Source organism: Salvia hispanica, chromosome 4 (assembly GCF_023119035.1).
Source record: "Salvia hispanica cultivar TCC Black 2014 chromosome 4, UniMelb_Shisp_WGS_1.0, whole genome shotgun sequence".
Classification (NCBI taxonomy): Eukaryota; Viridiplantae; Streptophyta; class Magnoliopsida; order Lamiales; family Lamiaceae; genus Salvia; species Salvia hispanica.
In genome coordinates this window covers 20716713-20739810 of record NC_062968.1, presented here as the reverse complement: position 1 = coordinate 20739810, position 23098 = coordinate 20716713, and the positions used below count along the sequence as shown (strand labels likewise).

At 34.4% G+C, this 23098-nt stretch overlaps 2 protein-coding genes across 5 annotated transcripts; one reads left to right on the top strand and one right to left on the bottom strand.

The window, feature by feature from the left end:
- The first annotated feature begins 1238 nt into the window (after positions 1-1238).
- On the top strand, positions 1239-5136 carry LOC125223329 (dentin sialophosphoprotein-like). 4 transcript variants are annotated; one of them, XM_048126428.1, is made up of 3 exons: positions 1239-1437; positions 2885-4331; positions 4845-5136. In XM_048126428.1, exon 2 carries the CDS (start codon positions 2932-2934, stop codon positions 4321-4323), a length of 1392 nt encoding a protein of 463 aa, XP_047982385.1. In that variant the 5' UTR covers positions 1239-1437; positions 2885-2931; the 3' UTR covers positions 4324-4331; positions 4845-5136. The 4 variants fall into 4 exon arrangements, with proteins under 4 accessions (XP_047982385.1, XP_047982381.1, XP_047982382.1 ...); XM_048126424.1 differs by lacking the exon at positions 4845-5136 and having other exon boundaries at positions 1240-1437; positions 2885-4558; XM_048126425.1 differs by lacking the exons at positions 1239-1437; positions 4845-5136 and adding an exon at positions 1464-1590 and having other exon boundaries at positions 2885-4558.
- Positions 5137-7069: 1933 nt separating this feature from the next.
- LOC125223261 lies at positions 7070-9112 on the bottom strand. Its single transcript, XM_048126330.1, has 2 exons — positions 8377-9112; positions 7070-7971 (listed from the first exon to the last, which is right to left on the bottom strand). Exons 1-2 carry the CDS (start codon positions 8958-8960, stop codon positions 7266-7268), a joined length of 1290 nt encoding a protein of 429 aa, XP_047982287.1. The 5' UTR covers positions 8961-9112; the 3' UTR covers positions 7070-7265.
- Between the last annotated feature and the right edge of the window lie 13986 nt (positions 9113-23098).

Below are 23098 nucleotides of genomic sequence, written 5' to 3'. Positions count from 1 at the left end.
TTTAAACAATAATTAGCCCAAGCCCAAATGGGCAATGGGCTAGATCAGAACAGAGTGCATTGTCCCAATAATATCGAAAAAAAATTTATTGCTTGATTTCAAACTTTGTTAGTGTGTTTTGGATGCTAATACTCCTTCTCTTCGTCCCCCGAAGAGTATGAATATTTAATTCGACACGCGTTTTAATGTATAATTGAAAAAATAAGAGAGATAGAATATAAACTAGATTATAAGTTGTATAGAAATTTATGGACACTTCAAAAGTATTTAGCAATATAAAATAGAAGAAACATCTTTTTTTTCCATGAACTTTGTCAAAGTATCATTTTAGGTCTGTGAACTTTGAAAATATCATTTGAGGTCCGTCAACTATGAGTTAATATCATTCGAAGTACTTTTTTACTATTTCTAAGTTTTTATGAACGAAAATACACTCAATACCTTGAAGGGTACATATTTTTAATTAACTTATCACATACTCATATTTTTTGAAGAATTTTCTAAATATAATTTGGCCTTCAATATTACCACTTAATTTTGTGACATGCAAAAAAACGTTTCTTCAACTTTTTATAATTAAAGAATTTTAAAATATTTTTGAGGTATGGATACTCGTAAAATATCAAGATCACGGTCATTAGACGATACTTGAATATTGATATATTATTTAAAAATATATCAGTGTATCAATATTCAAGTATTGTCTATTCAAGTATCGTCTATTGACTGTGACATTAATTTTTACGACTATCCATATCTTAAAAATATTTTGAAATTCTTTAATTATAAAAAGTTGAAAAAGGAACTTTTCTTGCATGTCACAAAATTTTAAATGATAATATCGAAGGTTAAATTATATTTAAAAAATTCATCAAAAAATATATAGTAAAGATATTTAAAAAATATATGAATATGTGATAAGTTTATTAAAAATATATACCCTTCGAGGTATTGGGGGTATTTTCGTCCATAAAAACCTGGAAGTAGTAAAAAAGTACTTCGAATGATATTAACTCATAGTTGACGGACCCTAAAATGATATTTTCAAAGTTCACGGACCTAAAATGATGTGGCAGAAATAAGGGAGAAATAAGAGAGTTTTAAGGGAACCCATTGGGAGTGCTCTTAGCATCAGAAATTTAAAGCCAGCATGAAGCGACTCATGGCGAAATTGTAAAGTACTGTATGGAAGAAACTGAATATAACCTGGTCATTATATGGGTTCAACTGTATGTCGTATCCCTCTGCTCTGAGTGAACAAGGAACACTCCCTAGTCCCTTCTATCATTATCAGTAGATCAGAGGAGAGAGAGAGGGAGCTGGCAAGCCCTCCTATTTACAGCAAACAGACATTTTCCAGCTATTTCGAGCTTCGAAGTTTCCATCCTTTTGTCTCTTTTTAATCGATTTCCTGTTTTTCTTTGGGACCGCTTGAAGGTATGCCATTGGCTCTGTGTTCTGTAAATTCGTAATTGATTAATTAAATTCGCAATTTGTTGAGTGTTTTCGTTTACTTCGTTAAATGATGGCTGTGGTGGAATTGAATTTTTCAATGTCGTGGTGATCAATTGTTTCCTGCTTCGGCTTTGGGTAATTGCTGTATAGATTTGTTTCTGACTTCATTTGCTTGGGATTTTGCTTCAACGATTAATTCAGCGGTGAATTTTTATAGTCTCTCATTTTTCTCTATGTTCTTGTTGTATCGGAGATAAAGGCCTTTTACAATTGACTGCTCTAATTTATGCCTAAATTCTTGTTCTTGTAGATTTTCTGTTTTTGTTAGATTTTTTTGGCTGCAGACTACAGTAGAGAAAACCTAAGATAGATTGAGAATTGTTTTTGGAATAAAGTATGTGGAGTCTCCCTGGCTTTGTCTAAACTATTTGGTATCATGATTTAATCATGCTACTTAATAGATGCTTTCAGTATTTAACTTCCATAAAGAGTGATTTGATCTTTAATGTTTTTGTGTGTGCTAAAGAAGGTAAGTAACTTTGTTCAGTCAAATGCAAGCTTGCTTGCCTCCCTGAAGGGTCAGGTCGGGGTAATTAACGTGGTCGTGAATGAAGCTTCAGTTTGCAATATAGCAAAATTTAATGTGTGGATCTTTTGTTCCTCTTCGTAATTCTGTTCCGCATCTACGATGCTTACAAGAGTATCGTCTTTCTATATGTTATGTTAGTCAAACTGATGCTTCTGAGGTTTACATTCTACATGTGATTTAGTGTGATTTGAGGTGTTTCTTGTGATCGCTTTCTTAAGCATGGTTCGTTACATGACTGGGGTCCAGGAAAAAAACATATGCAGTTTGTCCCTTTTCTCAAGTACTCTGGTTCAAATAATTGATTATAAACAAAATGATTAATTCGAAATAAAGAATCCTTCAAATCATATGTTGTGGAAGATTGCAAGAGATATTGAATACATTTCGTGAGGTTTGATCTGTTGTGGTGATGTAAACTGTATTAGGACTTTTTGTTGCTCCCACTAGTTACTTAAAGATATATCACTCTCTTTTTACGTCCCACCCTGAGCATATTGATAGTATGCCGTCTGTGTATCATTGATGTCCTCATAAATTAATTATCTCTAACTTCTGTCAAATATAAGCTTGTATACAATTAAATGGCCCTGAGGCTGGAAATCATGATTTGGGTATGCACATGAATTTGTTTTCGTACGAACCCAAATATATGTGAAACCATTTCTTGAATCGGAACCATGTCCCATGGGAAGATATTTTCCACGAATGATCCTTTTCTAACTTGCAATGCTGTGAATTTATCAGTGAAAAGGATTTCCTGATCATCTTAAGTTTTTAATAATGTGATTGTCATAATGAAAATTCCATTTTTTTATGTTTCTTTTTCCTCTTAAATGGCAGATTCTTTCGAGTAGCGGTGAGAAAGGAGAATACTTGTAGAAATCATTATGTATAGACAATCATCCAGCAGAAACCAAAGATCCAAAGGGGTCAAGGTTAAGAATGTGCTGCAAGTTTGTTTGCTGCTTGCTGTTTGCTGTTGGTTGCTATACCAACTTAAACATTCCCATGACAAGAAGGCAGAATTTGATGAAACTAATGCCAAAAGGTCGCTTCAAAAAACAAGTCGTGACGATCTTATAAGACTTGGAAGGAAAGATATCCGTCCTCGAGTAGACAACATGGACTCTAAGAGTGAGATTCATGATGAAATATCTGAAGAAGAGGAAACTGCTGAAGAATTAGAGGAAGAGAGGCATGATGAAGATGATCCAGAAGACAAGAAGGTCGATGAGAGGGATGACGACGAGGAAGGAGATAGAGATGATGAAAGGGAAGAGCACGAACAAGAGAAATCTGATACCGAAGTTGATAGAGAACATGGTTTGGTGGATGGTGGGAAGAGGGAAGATGGTGAGGAGAATGAAACTCAAGAAACAGATTTTGAAGGTCATGCCCAAACGGAGAAGGAAACAACTGTTGACGATACTGACCGTGATACGAAAGATAGGAGTGCCCACGAAGCACGTGAGGAACATTACAAGGCAGATGACGCTTCTAGTGCTGTAACTGAAATTGAGAATGAAAAAGTGGAGAACTCGAAAGAGAATAAGAGTGAAGAAACTTATAAAAGTGAGAACATGAAAGACTCGGAGGTGGATGGCAACGAGGCAGCTGGAGATGTCCATCAACCAAATGTCACAGCCACTTCAGTCAAGGATGATACGTTACACGACCCTGAGAATGACTCTACTCCTAATAATGCAATAACCGAAGGATCCACTGATCATTTGACTAGTAATAGCACAACTGCTGATGTTACAATAGAGAACTCGACGTTGCCCTTAGATAATGCAACAGAGAGCAAGTCTGAGTTAGGCACCGAGCGTACATCTGCAGAAGAATCTGACTCTAAAACTGTTGATCCAGAGGAGGCCAATAAGTCTACCTTAAATGTAGACAATACTCGTTCGGACTCTAATTCAACAGGTTCTACTGATACAAACGAGGCAGAATCACTTCCTGAGGAGTTCTTGAATAATAGTACAGACTCTTCTGTATCATACGATTCAAAATTAGAGGCTTCACATGTAGAAGAGGACAACACTACAGAAGTGAAAACTGAATTTAATGGTGAGATATCAGATACAAGTGATGGTACAGATGAAAGCTCGGATTCTACACCGACTGATAATGCTGAAGAAGAAGTTCAAGAGGATGCTATTGATATATCTGATACTTCCGATTCCATGGAGGAGAAAGATATTCGAGTGGATCTCGACACACTCCCCGAGATACAAACAGAGGGGAGCAACAGCAAAGATGTTGCTGCAGAGTGAATATATAGGTAGCAGGGTACTGTTAATCGCATCGATTTCCTTGTTTTCCCACTTTAATATCAGGGTCCCGTAGTATATTTTTGGTCCCTTTTCCTGTGTATGAATGTCAAGCTTCTGCTTCCAGCTTTACGCGTAGAACTTAGGCAAGGTGATGGCAGCCGGCTTCTGCCTCATATTGTATGAATCAACTAATCTAATTTGCTTATGTTAGTAAGTTTGCAACCATGTTCTTCAATCCTTCATGCTACATTATTTGATATATGAATCATGGTTGTACAAAGACTTCTTGAGTATGGGATTTGAAGTCATTGACATCAAGGGTATCTGTTGCTGCACTTGGAGCCAAAATGTTAGCATTAATGTGGTTTAAGATTAGGTGAAACTATTTACTATATCAGAATTAGTTGAAAGGGACTTGCAGCATTAGTTGTAGTATTTGTTTGTTTTGCTATTCATTGTGATAGGTTTCTTGAATGCATTTTTCGAAATAGTTTGTTGAATTTAATAATATTGTGGTACAGGTTGGGTGCAATATACTCTGGAAGCATTGAAGACTTTAGTTGAAGTCAAGAATTAGCTAATCCACATCAAAACCTCAAAGTAAGCCTAAGAAAATGGGTATGAAGAAATGTCAAAATGCAACTCAGAAGGTAAGACACTTCTGCCCTGATAAATAAGTGGAAAGCGATTAAATTAATAGTATATACTTAAAGAGAAGGAAACTTGTAGGCTTGGAACTCTCTGATATTCGATCATTTCATTATGTAGATAGTATAGTTTATAATTATTTCCAACCTAACTCATAAGCTGTAATTTATTGGATGAGTGGAGATTATATTAAGCTTTGATGAAATAAAATAAAGAGTGGGTAGGTCAAAATATGTGGACATGAAACAAGCCGTGCAATCTGAACTGTCGACCACTAATAAGGAATTTAAAATACATAATTGAGGTTTTAGCTAAACAACAAGATTAGTGTTATTTGTATAGTCTCGAAATACTCCACGAAGGCAGGAACTGACCAATTAAATTACTAAAAAGGAGACAAATTGGGGGAAAATTATGAATTTTGATCAAATTCTAGTTCATTTCGCAATTTAAGAACAGTTTCAAAATGATAAATTTTAATATTTTTCTTAAATTTCTCATGGGGTCTAATTTAATTGAAATTGTATTTAATTCGGCGTCGAAAAAATCTTGGAGGAGACCTTTTGTGATTTTACCAATTTTCTGAACACATTTAGTAAATAATTCAATCACATCATCATTTTAAAACATGTGCACTAATTTAACAACATACTTGCAAATAGAAATCTGAGTATTTTGTCAAGGGAAAATTGAGAAAATGTTAAAATATATAATTTTTATGATTAATTTTGAAAGTTCCGGCCGAGAGGGGTCAAAATTTATCAAAAAATCATAATTTCCCGATAAATTACCTATATTTAATGATATAGTGAAAAAAATTAAAAAATGACTATAATTCCACTCACGCATTGAATTAATTTTGCACAACAATATTTACCACTAGTAATAAGCCATAGTTTATTTCGGTTCATTAAACACTGTTACTTATATTTAGAGAGCTTTGGAATTAAAGAGGGCACTGAATTAGATCTAGGATTTTGATTTGTTGATAGTGATAATAATTTCGCATGTCCTGCTTTTTAATTGTTCATTAATATTTCGTAGGCTTTGCAATTATACTACTCCCTCCGTCCCGCTTAAAATGATACGTTTTCCTTTTTAGTTTGTCCCAACTAAGATTACACATTTCCTTTTTTGGTAACTTTATCTCTCCAATTAATACACTCAACCACTTTTTCTCACTCCTATTAAAATATCCATCTTTCTTTATCTCTCTACTTTAATACTTACACCCACCTTTTTTCTCTCCAATTAAACACTTTAACCAATAACTCCTAAAATCCCGTGCCGGCTAAGCAATGTGTCATCTTAGCCGGGACGGAAGGAGTAGTAACTTTAATTTTGTACATTATGACATCTAAAAAAAATACTGGAACATAGAAAGATGTTGACTCATAACGGTGATTTGCACATCGTAGTATCTAAATGTCTTGACGAGATGTAAATCATGATAGGGTTTAGACTTTAGAAGGATGATCTAGTTTCAATAAGATTTCATTATTGAACAAAAATACCGAAACAAGAAACGATACTTACTCATAATGGTAATCTGCACGTCATAGCATCTAAATGCCTTGATGAATGTAAATCATTGTAGGTTAGACTTTAGAATAATGATCTAATTTCAATATGATTTCATTCTTAAACAAAAATACCATAAATTGAGAAAGATATGGACTTGTAATGGTAATTTTGCAGATCACAGAATCTAAATATCTTAATGAAGGGTTTAGACTTTAGACATTAGAAGGATAATCTATTTTCAATAAAATTTCATATTTGAACGAAAATACTAGAATCCATGACCATGATAGGGTTTGGACTTTAGAGGATGATCAAATTTCAATAAGATTTCTTCTCGAACATAAGTAATTTTTAATTTATTTCATTTTTTCAATGACCAAAAGGCAAAACAAGCTGGTCGCCTGGTCGGATTTATTTACTTTTTCAACAAATTACATTTAGAGTGGGTAGATGGACACCTTTATTGAAATTTTGAATTTATATATACAGATCTTTAGCATAAGCCAACCTGTCACCAATACTTTTATTTCATTCTTAGCTAACCACAATTTACAATAAAATACTACTCCCCGGATAAATAATTAAAATTTCGAATTGAAAACTCGCAATTGTACAAATGAATTGACTCAATAAAATTGGAAGATGGGAACATGTTTAAAATGAAAAAAAATAGCTGTCGATGACTATACACTAGCAATGGAAAAACTGATGTAAAACTCTGGCTCTCGCGTCTCGGACCGACCGAGACCCGACCCGAACAGGGCAATGCCCTATTCGAGATCCGGTTGCCGCAGCTCTTTGCGGAGCTTTTTCGAAAACGGCCTGCAAGCATCCATACTGAGATCCACGGCGGCCGCCAATGCCACAAACGCGGCCGCATCCTCCGTGCAGCTCACGTGCTGCACCCCGACCTCCACCTCCGGCTTCGAGCACCTGCCGTCGCCTTGCACAGTCGACGACATCACGAACCCTCGGTACAAAAGATGCGCCCACGACCCGGACCCGGAGGCCGACCCGAGGTCCGACCCGGACCCGGATCCGGAGCTGAGGTCGAAGCTGCTGTTGGGGCTCGTCATCGGCGTGGGGCCGGTGGTGATGTCGACGGTGAACTTCCCTCCCTTCTTGGTGGGGATGCTGGAGCTGGCGAGAGTGGTGGCGTCGATGCCGCCGTCGGGGACGAGGTCGAACCGGTAGCCGAGGTGGTCGCCGTCGCTCCACGCCTCCAGCCGCCCCCACGGCCTCCACGTGTTGTGTCCCGGACGCAGGATCAGCCACGCCCCCGGGTTGGACCGGCTCACTCGGTCCGTGCCCGGCGATGGCACGAACGGCGTGACCATCGAGGCGGCCGCGACGGGGGATCCGGACAAGTCGTGGATGGTGATGGACCATCCCTTCCGCTCTTTCAAGGGATGCTCTTTGTTGCCAGCGCCGGAGCCGAAGCAGCTCGCCGATGTGCTTGGTTCTGATAGTGAAGATCTGTTCATCAACAAATTCAAAGATCAGATTATTTTGTGATATGAATAACATTTTGCGAATCAAACACTGCTAATTAATCATAGAAGATCTGTTTAAACATTTTAACAAACACATGGAAGAAGATGCCATGAATGTGTTCATAATTTTTTAATCGAATTAAGGCAAAATCCAATCTGCAATCAAATTCTCATATTGCTAATTCAATCAACGCTATAATCAACATTCTATACAAGTAATCATCTGAATCTGATTTCATTCCTAAAAATATTCATTTTCTAATCAAAATCAAAATCAAAATCAAACTCAGAACTCAAAAGCAATTGCTAAAATTGAGGGGAAAACACTACAGCTCTAAATCTCTAATCAATTAGTAGTATAATTGAAGAAAGGAATGAAGATATTCACCTCGATCTGATGATCCTCTCATTAGAACTCCTCAAACCGAACTTGCAAGTGAAAACCGGCTGCTTAACATTCCCATTCACCTGAAAAACCTGCGGGCTGCACTCAGGCTCTCCATCAAACAGAAACACAAATCTCGGGTCAGGCTCGGCCCGCACATTCAGATGCAGCTTCAAATCCGACCCGCCGACCGCGACCCAGCCGCTATGAATCACGCACTTCCCCATCTTGTCGAGAATCTCCCTCAGGTCCAGCTGCACCGCGACGCAGCCGACCAGCTTCCCGCCGCGGCGGAGGCCGCATCCGGCGGCGCCGCGGCGGTGGATCTCGATCTTGAGGGAGGAGGAGGATCCGCCGCTTTTGTCGGCCAATTTCTCGAGCTCCGGCTTGCTGAGGGAGAAGCAGGCGTTGATTTTGCTGTCGAGGGCGTCGGAGTCGGAGGATTGGAGGGAGAGGTCGGCGAATTGGTTGGGGAAGGGCTTGAATTTGAGCTTGCAGTAGTAGGAGGAGAGGGGGAGGAGAGGGTTTAGGGGAAATCGGAGGGAGAGATTGGAGATGAGGATGCGATGGAAGGGGCAGGGATCCATTGTGAGGAGAGAGTGATGGATGGGGAAAGGAAGAAGGTAGATAAATGAAGGAAATGGGGAAAATGAAGAAGGGAGAAGAAGGAGACAGGCTGGATGGGGGCGGGCGTGCGGGATGAGCTGGGCTGCACCTACACTGTGTGTGCCAGCTGAGGGGAATCCCACACACATCTGTCAATCACTCTTCCTTCCTCTTTTCTTTTTTTATTTAGCCACTAATAATAACCGCATATTTCAGGCTAAATAAGAAATATTGGGTATTTAACTACGAATGCAGGAATATGTAAATGATAAATTGTGAGAGCAACAATGAACAAATTTTGGTAAAAATCTTGAGTTTGTAATTGATAAGGCAGCAAAAGAAAGTTAGATGTGAACGTCGTTACTTATAAAATGAATAATGCAGTTTGTTTATGAATAAAACGATATCGAATAGTTGAAAAAGACAATGATACATTATACGGTAGATCACTAAATTTTTTGTTGTCCGGTAACTTCGAACAAATATAGAGATCGTGGTTTTTATGATTGATTTTTAGATTTGCGGGGCGGATACAAAATTCGTGAGTTCAGTTTTCCCACCCGCGGCGTATATTATTGTTTAATTCGTCGCACTCTATTTAAAGCATTTTTTGTTATCGGATGTGTCATTCGATTTTGAAGATTTTTCAGAAAATAAAACACTATTTTATTTATTTATTTTTTTCTTCTATCATTCTGCAGTTTCTCCATTTAACATAACAACCGTACATAAATTTTCATGTCAAACTGAAACCGTATTTAGTATAATGAGACATCAGAGTATTGAACAAGAATTGATTGTTTTGATTAAAGATATGATTCAATTGATTAATTTTGATGTATATTGTTCAATTAGAGATATGATTCGATGGATTAGTTTTTAACATATCATGATATTTTACAATCATAAATTAATTCTGAATAAATTAAAGCTAAATTTATCTAAGAACCAATTGAATGTTAACATATATAAATATATTGTTCGATTAGAGATACGTTTTGATGGATTAAATCTTAACGTATCTCGACATTTCCCTATTCTATATTAATCTCGAACCAATTCAAGCTTCGTGTAATATAACAATCATATGTTCTTAAGCATCCTATACTATTTTGGTGTTTTGTCTTTCTATGTACTATTTCATGATTGGCTATATGGAATGTTGTAACACTAGCCAGCTGGTAATTGAATTAACGTCTCTTCTCTCTCCTCAATATTGCATACGTTTGAATTGGCAGACAGCTGTAAGAGAGGATTATGTTATGAAGATGACTAGGATTGGACGCTAGTCTTCTTCTTACATAAATGGACTCCGGCCCCACTCCCAGATATTTCTTTTTTAATCACAAACATGATTAGATTGATTTTGATTTTTAAGGAATTAAGCTTCTATTATCATATAATAACATTATCCCTCAATTGAGTTGACAACTTTATAGTATTCAATTTTCGTATAAAAAGGAGAAAAAAGGAGAAACAAATTAAAGGAAATTATCTTAAATATTTTTCATAGTCAAAATGCTTTAAAAGGTTGAATAATCAAGTTAAGGAGAGGAAATCTTTCCCGAAAATGCTACAAGGAAAAGAGGACTTGGAAATATAATTACATGAGTTGGTGATAATTTCCATATTTGCATAATAAAAATCTTTCATTTAAAAGGAAGAAATGTTCAGACCTGCAATATTTCTAATTAATTTAATGGCAGAATTGGCTACATTTTCCTTACAATCGTAAAAATTAGAAAGTGTAATTATAGTATATGACTAGGAAATTTTATGGGTTGTTATTTTGTGCATCATTCCAAAATTATCAAGACATTTCATTGATAAAAAAATCCAATAGCTACGAATCCAGAATTTGAAAGACCAGATCAATCAATATAGGATTACAAATGGTTGATAGTATTGCACTAATACTAAAATTTGTGTATCTATGTATACAACATATGCAGATTTTTAAGTTTGGTATATACTTGGTAGTTTGTGGGCGATCGCCACCAGACTACCCGATAAACTCATTTTTAGGGTTAATTGGAAATGCCATAGCTACATCCAAAAAATATTGCTCCGCCACGAGCTCAATCACTTCTCGAGGATGGTCGATGTATTATATGGAAGGAATTGGAACACATCCTTGTATCTTGTAGATTCTCAAGTGACTTTGCAGTACTAATGATGTGGTCAAAGAAAATTATCTCAATGCTTGCCCATTGCTGGACATCCCTCTTCGAAAATTTCAAAAAAATTGTGGATTTCGATGTTCTACATAGTTGGAATATCATTAGTAAATAGACTTTCCAAGAATTAACACCAAATTGGGAATTCGAATCGTTGCGATTTACCGGTGGGTGCACTATTCCTTGTCATTTCATGCCATTTGCTTCTATTTTTTATGGGTAAATATAAAATTAAAGGTTGCATGATAATAGGCTCGAATCCGAGACTTTTGGCATCAAGCATTATATACTCGAACCAACGATCTTTTGTCATTTCATATCATTTGCTTTTGACTCTATCTTTAGGTTGTGTTATTTATTTATTAGTTGTCATTTTTTGTTGTGTTTTTTTTCTTATTTTTGGTTCTATCTTTAAACCGTGTGCTTCTTTCTGTGTTCCTGTTTTAGACTCAATAAGTTGGTGGTTTTGGCATTTTGCCTTCATTAAAAATGAGTATGAAAAAATAAATGAAAATTTTCAGAAAGAATTCGAGGCAAGGTGGGGAAATAGATAAATGGAGGAACTGGAATTGCGGCTGTGAGATGTGATTGACAACACACCTACAGTTGTTGCTTTCAAATAATAATAGTAACAAATTATTAAGACAGCAATCCCATTTGCAAATGTGGAATTGGATGGATTGAGTTGGGCATATCCTACCCACAGATTTCCAATCCACATATTTCAATTATTATCATCACTATCTATTAATTAGTACTTTTTTTAAAACTATGCGAGTATGTTGATATATTTATAATTACGTACTTGATTAAAAAATATTAATAATTACGTATTTAAACTAATAAAATTCCTAAAAATTGAGAGATTCAATCCTCGTGGAAATTGAACTGGATTTAAAAAAGTAAATTGAAAATTAATGTGGTATTGAATATTGATGTCATTTCAAATTTATCAATATATTGGCCAAGATCAAACTATAGACCAAGGTTAATAATCGAATATATCTTGACATTTAACGATTTATCAAATTTATCGATTATATCACAATCTTGTTTCAACATTTTTATTTTGTTAATTTTATCTATCTTTTGAGCTTGTATTAATTTCATCAATTACTTTTTGAGAAAATCATTTCTCAAAAAGAAAAATTTAAGTTAAATATCAATATCTCACATAACTTATTTTTAGAAATAAAATACTAGTAATAGTTTATCGTACAGGTCGTGTTACAACTTAACGACCAGAATGGAATTCAATTGATAAAATTGATAGTATTATAGGTTGAGAAGAATTAGATAAAAATTAGTAAGTTGAAAATGTTATGATAAAATTATACAATTGAACCGTTTGTTGGCCACATAAGTATTAGTATGTGTGTTGCCTATTTATTTTTATTTTTGTTCACATGAGCAAAATTAGGAATAATGTCTCAAATCAAACAGACTTCTTATGATTGGCTTTGCTGGCAAACATTGAACTCGTTACATCCATCACTTTCATGCTTTAGACCAAAAAAGCAATATTTCCGTTTTCATGGTTTCCTAGATAGTGGGCTTTTCACATAATCATATATCTCTGAAAGCCATGCATGGCTAGTTGTTTGGTTGAAAGCCCAAGTTTGTGAAAATAATTACGAACTGATTGGGTTTCCGCCATGAATATCGGAGGTGATTGTTGCTAGAGATTGAGGTGTAAAGCAGATGAAGGAGTGAGTTGATTGTTCACAGAAATTAAGTGTTGCTTGTTCCATGGACGAGATTGAGTGGGTTGATTGTTCACGGAGTCGTCATCTCGACGCGAACAAATCGAATTCAACAAATAAATTAGGATTTCTTCCAAACCGGGTGCGGAGATCAAGTCCAATTCGGCGAAGGAATGAAGAACGAAGGATGACGGATCCGTGAATAGTTGCTTCAATTTGGAGACAGACAAGGGTAAATCTGAGAGAAGTGTAAGTTTTATGTCTCACATATGTGACATGTGATAGAATCCTAAATAGAATTGGATATTTAATATAATACATTAACTTGGTATACGACACATTTTTCCCTAATTAAATATTGTTATTGGGACGTTTCCTAATCATGTGATTAATTAGTCAATTAATGGTAATTCACAATATGATTCCTATGACTAACAAAGAAATTGAGGTTATATATAATTGTATATGACCGATTGTTAGTTGACTAATATATAGTCACTGATTTGGGAATAATATATTTCCTATCATATATTAAGGAAAGGAATATATAAGTAAGGAATAATGTTTGTGATTTACGTGAGACTTGAGAATCAAGTTTATGATTATGAATAAATTATTTTGGGCCTCTTTGATGGAAATGGCTTTTAGGGTTTGATAATTAGGGTTTGTCCTCTCTCTGCCTATAAATACAAGTGTGGTGATCCTATCAAAACACACACATTACAGAGAACACATAAACGTGGGAAAGAGAGAGAAACAAATCCTTGGAGTTGGAATTGCGCCATACGCCAAAAGGAGTTCAAGGAAATCGTCTCCTCCTTCCTCAATCGCTTCCGCTATGGATCGCCAAGGTATGTTTCGATCCTATTATGTTTATGGTTTGCGTGAAATACATGTTGTTCGAAGATCTTGCTTTATTTATATTCAATTATATATTCTTGAATATATGATGATAAATAATGTCTAACATGTGGTATCAGAGCATGGTTGAGAACTCACGTATTTTCGTATAATTGAAAACCATAATTTTTGAATTTAATTGTTTGAGAATCATGTCTGTGTATATTTGGTTCTCGTTTTACTTTGCTTTTCGGTAGTGCTCTTTCGTCAAAGAAATTTAATGAATAGCGATTCAATTTTTGTTGATTCAATTCGTTTATTACGTATTCAAATATGATGAATACATATGTCTAATTACACACACTAATCAAATTGAAAATTTATGTATTGATTGGATGGTTTTAATGGAAAGTTGTTTCTGCCGAATATTTAAGCGTGTGTATATTTTTGTTTAATTATCTCAAATTCTCTGTCATAATTCGAGAGATTGTTATATCTTTGGATTATGTCAAATTTAATGATGCCATAAATTTGAAATATATTATTTTCAAATTGATTTTGTTTATGTATATAAAATTGATTTGGATGTATTAATTGTATTATATGCTCGCTTACCATGTTTGTTGATGAATTATATTTGTAATTTTGTATACATAATTGTGCATGTATTTTTTGAGAATCATTTGAATATATGCATCGGTGAATTGAGATTTCAATTAAATGTTTTATGATTATGAATCTACCGAGACGGTGGAATGAATGATTACATAATTCAATTCTCGTTTTAACATGTATTTTGATTATATTATGTTTATTTTGCAATCACCAAAGTGAGGCAAAATAAGGAGAGTCTATAATCAAACTCATATTAAAATTTGTTTAAGCAATTAATCTCTATATGTTCTTGATTATATTATGTTTATTTTACAATCACCAAAGTGAGGTAAAATAATAGTTTATAATCAAATTAAGTGAAAATCTGCTTAAGCAATTAATCGCTATACATTCTTGATTATATTATGTTTATTTTGCAATCACCAAAGTGAGGTAAAATGAGAAGAGTTATAATCAAGTTAATATGAAAAATCTATCTATGCAATTAATCATCATGCTTGTTGTGGCTATTCATTATCTAAATAGTTTGTTTGTTGTAAGGTCTAGATTCCCAAAGGAAATAGTCTTTGCGACATAATAAACACTAATGGAGTTAATAATTTAAATTGGTGTCGATTACCCAAAGGTAACGCCAATTTATTATTACTCAATTATTGAACTGAGATATGGATATTAAAAACATGATTTTTATTATTGTATGAAGACTACCCAAAGGAGTTTTCATAATTGCCTCATGATATGGGTTTTCAAATTAATGTTCGTGTTATTATTCAAAGCTTTTATATGTGAGCATTCATTTCTTAATTGCTCCTATAATGTAAAAACATATATTTTTTGCTACTAGTATGTTTACCTCAAACGTTCCCCAACTTAATGGAACTAACTTCTTTGAATGGAAAGAGAAACTTAAGTTCACTCTTGGAATAATGGACTTGGAACCTAACACTGTTGAATGATAATCCAATTATCTTTGATCAAAGTAGTTGGCTGATTGCCCATAATGCTTGGGAAAAATCTAACAGGACTAAGTTTACAGTTCATTAGAATATTCGTTGTAGATAAAGTCTCTCAACGACTGATATTGCAAAAGAATATTTGCATAATGTTGAGGATCGCTTCACAACTGCATATAAGTCTATTGCAGGAAAACTTATGAAGGATCTCATGAGCATGCAATATGATGGTTCTCGGACTATGTACGAGCATGTGATGGAAATAAATAACATCTCTTCTAAGCTGGAAAAGTTAGGATTATAGGTGGATAAGGATTTCATTGTTCAATTCATCCTAACTTCCTTATATCCTCAGACCATTCCAAATTGATTCACTATAAAAGATTAGTGGACTCTTAAAGAATTGGGAAACGTATTGGTCTAGGAGGAGCATAAGATGAAGAAGTATGGAATGGGTGCATCTCATGCTCACATTGCAACCGAAGGAGCGTCTAAAGGATAATATTCATTCGAATTTATCATTCTTATGGCATAAAGGAACTTCTAGTGAAAGAATTAAGAGGCTTACAAAGGATAATATTCATTCGAATTTAGACTTTACAAAGCATTACCGTTTGTGTGGATTGTATTAAGTGTAAACAAACCAAACACAATAGTAAAAATGCCACAAGAAGCAATGAGCTCCATAAAATTATACATACAAATATTTGCGGACCTTTTGATGTCTCGACTTTTGGTGGAGAAAAATATTTTATCACCTTTATTGATTATTTTTTCGCGTTATGAATTTATTTATTGCAAGAAAAATCTCAGGCACAGTTGAACATTTTATGACTGAGGTTGAAAGGCAATTAAATAGAAAGGTGAAAATTATTCGATCTAGAGGTGGTGAATTTTATGGTCGTACCACTAAAATAAGTCAATTACATGGACCTTTTGTCAAATACTTAGAAAAGCATGGCATTTATACTTAATATACTATACCAAGTATGCCTCAGCAGAATGATGTTGCTAAGAGACGAAACCGAATTCTCATGGGAATGATTAGAAGAATGTTAATTCTACCTTACCTATATCGTTGTGAATTTATGCTCTTAGAACCGCTATTTATGTATTAAACCGGGTTTCTAGTAAGGTTGTACCAAAGACTCTCTTATGAACTTTGGACAGGTAGAAAACTCAGTTTGCAGCACCTTCATGTTTGGGGCTGTCCAACGGAAACTAGAGTATACTCTTCGCAAGAAATGAAATTGGATTTTAGGCAGTTAGTTGTTACTTTATGAGTTACCAGAAAAATCCAAAGGGTATAGGTTTTATTGTCCTAATGATAGCATGAGAATTGTGGAAACTGGAAATATATGATTCTTTGAGAATGGTGAGATCAGTGGGAGTTTTAACACTCATAATGCGGTCATTAATGAAATAAGGGTATAACCTTCTTCCCTCATTTCCTCAAGAATTAAGTGTGCCAAATATTGTTGAACAACCTAACAATATTTGAATGACCAACCACTTAATGATGATGCCAAAGTCATTGAACATGGGTGTGGAAGAAGCATCTACAGAAGTGCCATTTCTGATGACTATGTGGCATATCTCCAAGAATCCGAATGTGATATATGAATACGTAATGATCCAGTTTCATATTCACTAGCCATTAAGTGTAATAATTCTAATAAATGGATTGATGCATGATAGAAGAGTTAAAATCTATGGATTATAATAAAGTATGGGACCTTGTCGAATAACCTAATAGACAAAAGTGTATTGGGTGTAAATGGGTCATCAAGAACAAATTCGACATAGATGGTTTAGTCAAACGATTTAAAGCCAGACTTATTTCCAAAGGTTATACTCAGAAAGATAACGTTGATTATAAAGAGACTTTCTCTAATGTATCAAAGAAGGACTCACTTAGAATCATTTTGGCACTTGTAGCCCATATTGACTTGGAGCTGCATCAAATGGATGTGAAAATAGCTTTTCTAATTGATGATTTGTAAGAAGAAGTCTACATGAAACAACCTGAAGACTTCATTAAGAAATGGAATGAAAATTTAGTCTGCAAACTTAAGACATCAATTTATGGACTGAAACATGCTTCTCGACAATGGTATTTTAAACCATGACACTATTACTGCTTTTGGTTTTAAAGAGAACACCGTTGATCGGTGCATATACCTCAAGGTTAGTGGGAGCAAGTTCATATTTTTGATTTTGTATGTTGATGATATATTGCTTGCTAGTAGTGACATTGGATTACTACATGACACTAAAATTATCTCTCTAAAAATTTCATCATAAAAGATATGTGTGAGACATCCTACGTCATGGGGATAGAAATATCTCATGACCAATCATGTGGACTTTTGGATTGTCTCATAAAAGCTACATAGATCGAATCTTTTAGAGAGATATGGCATGAGTGCATGTTCTCCAAGTGTTGTTCCAATTCATAAAGTGACAAATTCAGTTTGGATCAATGTCCAAAAACTGAATTGGAACGTAAAGAGATGGATAATATTCCTTATGCATCTAACGTGGGAAGTTTGATGTATGCTCAAGTCTGTACTAGACCAGACATCAACTTTGCAGTTGGAATGCTAGGCCGTTACCAAAGTAACCCTTGTGTTGAATATTGGAGAGCTGCAAAGATAATAATGAGATACTTAAAGGGAACAAAAGATTTTATGCTCACATTAAGGACATCTGATCAACTAGAAATGATTGGATTTCCATTAAAGCTAAATTTATGGCTTGCTTTGAAGCATTAATGATTGCAAAATTTTATTTCAGGCCTTGGTATTGTCTCCTCAATATCCAAGCCGTTGAAATTGTATTGTAATGATAGTGCAATCGTATCTTTTTGTAAGTATGACAAGTATTCAAGGAGCTAAACACATGGAATTAAAGTTTCTTGTCATGAAAGATGAAGTTTGGGAACAAAGAATATCTATATAATATATAAGCACACAGCTTATGGTTGATGATCCATTGACTAAGACGTTACCGCCTAAGACATTTATGAAATAAGTTAACATAATGGGTCTTGGGTATGGAAACGTCTAATCTTTATGTTTCCATGTTGGTTCAGACACTAAAGTTATAGATATTTTGAATTCAATAAAGTTGTTTCTACTTTTCCTGCATATACTTATTATTTGATATGCATATGTACGTTTTTAGTATTAATGCAGGAGGTCTTGAAATAAGACAATTACGGACGCGGTGTCACTTATAGATTATATTAGAGTGGATATTGGTGATGTGGTACATGGAAGGAACTGTATCGATTGAATGATATACGCCCGCCATGACTCGCATTAGTAGTCTCTCTAATATAATACTTATGTTTACCAATGATGAAAGTATTTATAAATTCCAATATTATGCGCGCCTTATGTTTATTATGTCTATTTTATCGTGGCTCTGTCACGTGTGACAAGTGGGAGAATCGAAAACTTTGTGTCCCACATGTTCGCCAAGTGGGAGAATGTAAGTTTTATGTCTCACATATGTGACATGTGATAGAATCCTAAATAGAATTGGATATTTAATATAATACATTAACTTGGTATACGACACATTTTTCCCTAATTAATTATTGTTATTGGGACGTTTCCTAATCATGTGATTAATTAGTCAATTAATGGTAATTCACAATATGATTCCTATGACTAACAAGGAAATTGAGGTTATATATAATTGTATATGGCCGATTGTTAGTTGACTAATATATAGTCACTGATTTGGGAATAATATATTTCCTATCATATATTAAGGAAAGGAGTATATAAGTAAGGAATAATGTTTGTGATTTACGTGAGACTTGAGAATCAAGTTTATGATTATGAATAAATTATTTTGGGCCTCTTTGATGGAAAGGGCTTTTAGGGTTTGATAATTAGGGTTTGTCCTCTCTCTGCCTATAAATACAAGTGTGGTGATCCCATCAAAACACACACATTACAGAGAACACATAAACGTGGGAAAGAGAGAGAAACAAATCCTTGGAGTTGGAATTGCGCCATACGCCAAAAGGAATTCAAGGAAATCGTCTCCTCCTTCCTCAATCGCTTCCGCTATGGATCGCCAAGGTATGTTTCGATCCTATTATGTTTATGGTTTGCGTGAAATACATGTTGTTCGAAGATCTTGCTTTATTTATATTCAATTATGTATTCTTGAATATATGATGATAAATAATGTCTAACAAGAAGTGTTTGTTTTCACGAGAATGAAGAAAATGATCGATCCTATGCACCTTTTATTATCACTAAAAATACCTGCAAGCATACATGGTAGATCTAGTATAGCTAAAGACAGTGTAGATCTAGTATAGCTAAATGTCAATATCAAGATATCGAATACAAGGAATAAGATTGCAATTGTCTATCATATATTAAGCGTCATATACTATTTAGAGATGTAAAGGTTTTTTATTTGATTTTATAAACTAGACAGAAATAAATACAAAAATAACAAAATGCATAAAAATTAAATTACTCCCTCCGTTTCGCCATAGTTGAGGCGAAACTTTTCGTCACGAAGTTTTAGAAATAAATATTGGGTGTGTTAAATAAATAGATAAAAAAGTAAGAGAGAGGAAAAGGTAGAGAGAATAAAGTATAAAGTGAATAAAGTAGAGAGAATAAAGTAAAGAGAGTAAAGTAAGAAAGAGAAAAAAGTTACCATATATAGAAATGACTCAACTATGAAGAAACTTCGCAAATGGAAAAATGACTCAACTATGGCGAAACACAGGGAGTACAAAATAGGCTAAAGAATGTAGAGTTTTAGGATTCAACTACTATAACCTAGCACAAAACCTTTACCTTTATGTATCTCTATAATTATTAGGAAAATCACGATTCTAGGATAAGCCCTCTCTGGAATGCACCTATCCAGTAGATCTGATTCTAACTATCAAAGTCTCATTCCAATAGATTAGATTCTAAATCCTTAAGTTCCTAAAACTCAAGCCCTCACAAAGGGTCCCTTCTCTCGAGTGCATAAACCTATGTGTTGTATTCGTTCCTTTTACCACGTAAAACTAGCTATCTCTCAATTAATCTAGTTAAGCGGACATAGTTCTAAAGTTGGTCACATAAAAGAACAATAAGAGCACTAGAACAAGCAAAACAATCACAAGCTAGGAAAATGGTCAATTTAATAAATCAAAACATGTTCATAATAGTCTTTACCAAAAAATCTACAAAGAATGTTTAACTACTCATAGACAAGTAGTAAAAACAATAACAAAAGTAATAGACAGAAAGAAATTGATAAAATCCAAGGTTGAATCTTCAATCTTCAGTCTCTTCTTGCCTGGATCTGCAAAGCTCCGCCCCAATGGAAGATGGATGAATTATGTAATACTCCCTCCGTTCCATAGTAATAAAGTCATTTTTCCATTTTGGTACGTTCCATAGTAATAGAGTCATTTCCCTTTTCAGTAAAAGTCAACACATTTTTCCACACTTACTTTACTATCTCTCACTCCCTTTGTCCCATAAAAGTTGAGACAAAACTTTTGGGCATGGAAGTTAAGAATTTATATTAAATAAATAGGAGAGATGAAATAAGTAGGAAAGATAAGAGAGAGTAAAGTAAATGATGGAGTAAAAAAAGAGTGATTAGATGTTTTGTCTTTTGTTAAAAAAGGAAATGACTCAACTTTGTTGGGACGGACTAAAAAGGAATACGACTCAACTTTTTTGGGACGGAGGTAGTACTTTTTTCTCTCTTCATCTCTCTACCTTTTTCATTTTCCACTTTATTCTCCCTTTACTTAACTCATCTAACACAATTTTTCTTAATCTCAGGGCCGAAAAGAAACACCTCCATTACTATGGAACGGAGGGAGTATGAAATATGGATGGAAGAATGTAGGGATGTCAATGTAGCCCGTGTTGGTTTTGCAGCGGAAATCTATTTAGATTGATCGAAAGATTTACATCTAAACATGCTTTTTCAGATTGTAAACTAGAAACATGTTCATAAGCATATAATCACAGATCATACTGAATATATGCAATTAATAAAAACATACCGTAAGAATTCAATGGTTGAATTCTATCACCTTCTTCAATTGATCTCAACCACTGATCTTCTGATCTGTTCCCTTTAACTTGCAATTGACCTTTGTGTGGACAAAGCTTGTCAAATCCTCAAAAGCCGGAGAAGAATTGAAGAAAGAAATCTCTGGGTTGAAGAACCCTAAATCTCGAAAATTCACTCTCTCTCACAAATTGCAGAGAACGAAAAATATCAGTAGAATTATCTAATCTGTCTTCTCTTCTTCTCCATTTTATATTAAGTTATTATTTTGGGTCATACCAGGGATCTATGGAGGATTGGATTGGGCCACACTTTAGGCTTTCACTAATTAAATTAAAACTAATTTAATTCAAGCCCAAACTTAAATATCATTATCATCCACTATAGATATAATATTGACTGCCCATCCAAACCGAAATTACGAGTATTTCAAGACTTCCTCTTTAATTAAATCATTTCCGTGTTAAAGATATAAATATCCATTAATTAATATCAAGTCTGCTATCTGACTTTTATTAATTAATTTCTTTTTCCAAGAGTGGTCTAGTTCAGAAACATTATTTATTATTCATGGAATAAATTCCAACTGACCAGTTTTCTGAATAATAAAATCTTTTTCTAAACACCTCTTGAGGATATTATCAGACTGGCCTCTCCCAGCACACGATTCATTGCAATAACAATACTAGCACCACTTAGACATTAATGATCACTACCCAATCTATCAGGATTCTTGGGCAACGAAATACCCTTACCATTTGATAAGTCAAAGTAGTTTTCAATTAATATCGTATGCTCAATGTTATGTCAACAATGATTAAGAAATGACAATCACCGAGACCTCGTCTTTCAGTAAATAGCCAAGAAAGACTTATCTCACTGTTTGATTATTTCAGTGCTATACCACACCGACGTCGTTCATTTCCTTAGGTAAGGAAATTTTCGGACTGACGTCGCAACCTTTCACGATAGGCAGTCAAAGCCTATCTAGGTTGTGAAACAGTTCTTTCTGCAAGAACCGACAAGTTACCTACTGTGAACGCTGCTCACAACTCGTCTACTGTGCAGAAGTCTAGACTTATTTTGCTTAAACTATGTATTTAAATGGAAAACATATTTCAACATCTCATAAATACATAAGTAACCCATAAGCAAAACACAATGTAACAAAATATTCTTTCTCATTAAATGATAAAAATGGATAGAAGAGTTATTACATATACAAGCATACGAAAGATGTTTTTCCAGTATACTAAACTCTAACAGCCCTCAACCCGTGGGCTGGCCCGAATAGACCGCCAAATTTAAAGGGTTAGGGCTGAAATTTTTTAGCCCGATTAGCCCGCACCCGATTAACCCGCAACCCGTTAGAGCCAGACCCGAAAACCTGATGGGCTGGCCTGTAAACCCGCTAAAATTTCTATCGTTCTATATATTTGACTCTAATTCGACACTTCATTGGTTATTTTATAATATATAATATAGATTACTAAAAAAATAACTTTCAATTTCATATATTAAATTTTTATACATATAATAATAGATAAATAAATTAGAAACTTCAAATTCATTAAAAAATATATTTAAATTTCTAAAACATGCTTTAAAATTTCTTGATGTTTATATTTTATTTTGCATAAATCTCAAATAATAGTATTTGATCATGTTTATGTTTGAGTTAAATCATATATCTCAAATTTATCATAATTAAATACTTTACATTTTATAATATAACTAATTTTCACCATTATTTATTGGATTGATCGCATGT

What these genes read in the sequence shown, in the direction of transcription:
- LOC125223329 (XM_048126428.1), top strand. Translation starts at nt 2,932, where the DNA reads ATGTATAGACAATCATCCAGCAGAAACCAAAGATCCAAAGGGGTCAAG.
- LOC125223261 (XM_048126330.1), bottom strand. Translation starts at nt 8,960, where the DNA reads ATGGATCCCTGCCCCTTCCATCGCATCCTCATCTCCAATCTCTCCCTC. An exon ending in GAGAGGATCATCAGATCGAG is followed by an intron (nt 7,972 to 8,376) that starts GTGAATATCTTC and finishes GTTGATGAACAG; the next exon opens with ATCTTCACTATCAGAACCAA.